At 42.1% G+C, this 4966-nt stretch overlaps 1 protein-coding gene across 1 annotated transcript in view; it reads right to left on the minus strand.

Annotated features, from left to right (window-relative positions):
- Positions 1 to 555: 555 nt before the first annotated feature.
- The window catches only part of tll1 (tolloid-like 1), a 65900-nt gene continuing 61489 nt past the window's right edge, over positions 556 to 4966 (minus strand). The window contains exons 19-21 of the mRNA XM_015060179.1: positions 3501 to 3714; positions 2828 to 3078; positions 556 to 1339 (exon numbers count right to left, since the gene is read on the minus strand). Of these exons, the coding sequence (XP_014915665.1) occupies positions 1205 to 1339; positions 2828 to 3078; positions 3501 to 3714 (600 nt within the window). The 3' untranslated portion in view covers positions 556 to 1204. The remainder of the gene's footprint in view (positions 1340 to 2827; positions 3079 to 3500; positions 3715 to 4966) is intronic.

A 4966-nucleotide genomic window follows, 5' to 3' on the forward strand; every position in this document is an offset into this window, starting at 1 on the left:
AACACCACAAAAGGAGAAAATGTTGAAAGGATATGAATACCTTTGCAAGTAATATTGCCTCCATTTAAAAACCTTCATTCAGTTTTATTTTAGCACCATGAGGGTCTCTCTTTCCACAGACAGTTCTTCCTTCAGATATATATATATATATATATATATATATATATATATATATATATATATATATATATATTTCTCAAAAAAATAAAGGGAACATTTCTCTTTATTTTTGTGTGTGGCTCCAAATCCAGGCCTCCATTGGTTAATAAATTTGTTTTCCATTGATGATTTTTGTGTGATTTTGTTGTCAGCACATTCAACTTTGTACAGAACAAAGTATTCAATGAGAATATTTCATTCATTCAGATCTAGGATGTGTTTTTGAGTGTTCCCTTTATTTTTTGAGCAGTATATATATATATGAATACAAATATCCTGGAAATAAGCAACTTAAAACCACAAGTAAAAGTCAAAAGCACAACATAAAGCAAGGCTTAACATCAATGTTACAGATTATAAAATCTTCATATATTTGTTTTCCTTTCCATTTTTCCACTATGGTCTGCATGAGCCGTGAGCAACCAAGAGTAAAAGGACCAACATGGGCCTTTTGTTTGTTCTCTCCTCACACACACACACACACACACACACACACACACACACACACACACACACACTCACAGTAAACACGTTGGGTTTAACAATACACAGAAATCAAAGTATCTGCAGCTGTTCCGAGCTGGGCTGAAGAGGCCAGTTCCCAGCCATCCAAGGCAAGTAAAACATCTGTGAGCAGTCTGAGTCCCTGTGGATGGAAGCAGCCGTCCGGTGACAGTAAATTGCACAGTTCAGGGATCCAGGAGCAGCACAGAACTGCTGCTTGGATTCTGTTTGTTAGTCTCCTTCATAGCCGTAGTTTGTTTTTGAAAATACGAGTCTGTAAGCGGCTCCTTTGCGTTTGTGTCCGTGAACAACGCCTCAAACCCGATCCTCCATGTCTCGTTTTCATTTCCACTTTGTCTCAAAGTCTCGACGGTTCTTTTGTAAACAAATATTTGCACCGACAGCTGTCCCCCTTCCCCCCTCACCCCCCAGCCAGTCAGGCGGCTGGTGGACGTCCTCCTTTGTCCGTGGGTCAGAGATGACGGAAGAAAGCGGATTTTTCTGGTTGCCGTGCCGCGGAGGTCGCCGGCTGAGTGTAGAGTCACTTCCTGGCGTGAAGGTTCTCCTGGAACTTGCTGCTTGTGTATCGGACGTGGAAGCCCTTCTTGCTGATCGTGTCGTCGCTATGGAAACGGATCAGCATGGCGTCTCCAGGGGAATAAATCCCTTCTCTGGGCTGAAGATGGAAAAACAGAGAAAAATCTGTTAAAAAAAAAAAAAAAAAAGAAAACGAGAAGAAAACGAATCCAACAAAGAATTGCGGTATGAAAAAGTAAGTACACCCTACCACCAACTTGTGGAAGCATCTTTAGCAGCAGCAGCTTCTACCAGTCACTGTTGTCTGATTTGATAAGTTTTACAGATTTCCTACTGTCTTATAATACTTTGTTTCAGTTCATTAAGGCTTGGAAAAATTTCTCTTTGCACACATCCCCTCAGGTCCTACCACAGCATTTCATTCAGGCTTTGATCTGGGCTTTAACTGGTCCACTATGATTCCTCTCTTTTCCACCAGTCTGCTGTAGATTTACTGTGCTGTTTAGGGCCGTTGTTCTGTTGGTGACCCACTCCAGGTAAACCTCATGATTGGCAATAGGATATTTTGTAATACAGTACAGTTTATGCTTTACTCATGCAAGGTGCACAGGCTGAAAACACAGCCCATATCAACACGCCTCCACCTCCATGCTGATCAGCTGGTCTAACACACTTTGTGCTCTCTTTAGTTTTCATGCATTATGACCAAACAGATCTACCTTGATCTCAAAGCTCAGTTTTTGAGATTGTTGCTTTGATTCTTTCATGCATGTTTGAGAAATTAGCAACCATTCAGCTGTGCAGAACGGTTGGACCAAGCCCCGCCTTCCAGGACAAAGCTCCTCCTCTGAGCTGCCGTTTCAGCGCTTCAGACTAGTCAGCAGCAATTAGCAAACACCTGTTTGGAATTGAGCATCGGCTGAGCTCATTAAAGGAGCTACTGCTCAGTAGCTGATAAAAACGTTGTTAAAGGGTTAATAGAGTCATGCTGTTATAATTTCCTGAAGGTGGAGCTTCAGAAAAAGCAGGAGTTTTTAAAGAGACAGTGGCCCAATTTCAAGGCGTTGAATTATGAAGTCAAATTTATTTTAAGTTGTGTTTGATAGGTTAGAGTTACTTGATTGTGCTGTGAAATGGTGGTATGTGTCTGGAAAATATATAATCCTGTCCCTTTAAAGAGTTGATCCGTTTGTCAAAGTTTGGTAACTTGACTGCTAAATACATAATGTTGGAACAGCTCAGATAGATGGCTCACTTCAAATATGTCAGTTACCAATGTTCCCATGTGGATAACAAAAATTCATTTTTCCAAAGTGAGACCAATGCTAAAAGATTAGAAAGTTTTGGCTTCGTCTGTGGTGGCAAAAGAAGTGACCACAAAACCACAAGGAGTTCAAACTTTAAAGCTCATTCCAACACAACAAACTCTAATGTTCTACATTTCTGTTTGAGTCACTGAACAGCTCTGACTAACAAATATGCAGTGAAGAACTGAAGTGAATGGACGTAATGAATTGGTTTATGCATCAATACCAAATCACATTTTCAACTTTCTTTAGGAAGAGAAAAAAAAGCATAGCTTCTGTGAAACTCTGACACTTCCTGAAAAATCCTAAATGAAGCTTACCCCTGAACCACAGAAGCGGCCTAAGCGGTGTGCATTGGCGTCGTATCCGTTGTACAGCTCGATGTAGTCATAGCCGCAGTCTGCTTCCTCCTCCACTTCAAAGGTTACGAAGCTGAGCTCGATGCCGTAGCCCTGCTCGGTGGTCAGTAGCCACTCACAGTCCGTGTGACCCGGGTAGTTGTTGTCTCCAAACTGGGAGTGGGAGTAAAGGTTTTTCTGACTGGCGTCCGCTTTCAGACGACCTCCACACTCTGAAGCACAAACAGACAAAGGAAAGTGAGCAGCCATTCGCATATCGTCACCTTCCAAAAATAATGTCCTATGTATTTTTTGCCAAAAGTGATTTTTTATTTATTTATTTTTGGTAAAAATGACCCTTTGGCAAAAAAAGAGGTGGTGATTTATTTATTTTGGAAAATCACTTTTGGCATAAAATGACTATTATTTTAGGAAGATGACAATGTCTGGATGGCATTGTTAAGAGTTTTTGTTTGTTTGTTTTAGATCTTCTAATAAATCATTTTTAGATTGCTTTACTATACACCTGCTTCAACAAACCACTAGAGGGAGATATTACTCCTTAGAACACCAGTTCACCAGTTACGGGGATTGATGCTCTGCACAAACTCCCACAGTGTTTTACATGGAGGTGTGTTTGTGGCGCCTTCTTTACCTGTGGAATGCGAAGCCTGGAATCCTTTCCGCTGCACCGAGGCATCAGAGATGAAGCGCAGGTACATCTTGTTCCCAGTGGAGACCAGAGGCTCCGGGATCTTGTTGCCGCACAGGCGGCCCAAGATGGCCGCTGCGTCGCTGTCCCCGTCAAAGGCCTCCAGGTGGTCGTAAGCACACTCCTGATGCTGCTCAATCTCAAACTCACTGAAGGCCTGCAGAGAAAGAGCAATCAGAGGAAGATGCCTCCACCACCTTCCTTGGATTTGCAACATTTTTAGTCAAAAGGCAAAGCTCTCCATTTACAGGTCGATCTACTTTCCTACTCTCACCTGTGGTCAGGAGCTTTGGGTAGTGACCGAGAGAACAAATTCACGGATACAAGCGACCAAAATGAGTTTCCTGTGCATGGTGTCCGGGCTCTCCCTCAGAGACAAGGTGAGAGCCTCAGAACATCCGAGATGGACTCAGAGTAGAGCTGCTGCGGTGGCTTGGGCCATGACACCTCCCTGATGAAGTGTTCTAGGCACGACCCATCAGGACGAGACCCAGGGCACACTGGAGGGGTGGGCTGGTTTTTAGTTTGTAGGTTGATTGGTGGGTGGGTGGGTGTTTGGGATGGATGGATGGATGGATGGATGGAACCATTATGATCATTATTTTCTACATTTGTAGTCTAGCTCAAACAAACTGCTGGACTGGATATAATTAACAACAAATGAATCTCTTTAGGTTACAAAACTTCACGTCAAATATTCAGAACAGGTGCAGAGCTGTGCCACTGTGTCACTGGTCGATGAGCCATATTTCCAGTTGCATAAGCAGAAAGGCAGATTACACAAACGAATGGGAAGTGGATGGTTAATATGAAATCCTGCATTGAGACTCACGTGTAGCTGCAGCGTCAAAGTAAAGTGGGAATGCAAGTCCTGATCTACAAACTGTGATCTATTTATGCTGAATGTGTGTTTGTGTGAGTGTAGACAATGTGTATGTGTGTGTGTGCGTTTGTGCTTACAGGAAAGCCTTTTGTGTGGTTACAATAGAATATCAATGCACTTTTAAGAGGATTATGTGAAGTGCACAGTAAAAAGCGACCATGTTCTCGACCGCTTAGACCTCTCTGCCTATAATACACACAGAACTATGCAGATGTTTTTAGGCATCCCAGTTTCTGAAAATATTTGCTTCTAAGAAGAAATCCATCATGTGTTTTAGAGGTCTTCTCCAGATTTCTGTTTTACTTTTGATTGCTTGTCCACTCATATTCAGAGCCGTTACTGATTTTAGAAGACTGTCTTTTAAGTGTTTGTTAAACCTGTTAAATCTGTCCCATACACTGAGGCGTGAAAATGTTCCACCTCTTCAGAGATGCGTCTATACAACATAGACAAGTTTCCACGGAACCAATTTTCAAACATATTGTTGCAAAGGCACCATTTCTTTTAATTTATTTAGCTGAATTTG

This window comes from Poecilia latipinna, unplaced genomic scaffold, assembly GCF_001443285.1.
Source record: "Poecilia latipinna isolate Pla-1442-1.1 unplaced genomic scaffold, P_latipinna-1.0 Scaffold1691, whole genome shotgun sequence".
In the NCBI taxonomy this organism is placed as follows: domain Eukaryota; kingdom Metazoa; phylum Chordata; class Actinopteri; order Cyprinodontiformes; family Poeciliidae; genus Poecilia; species Poecilia latipinna.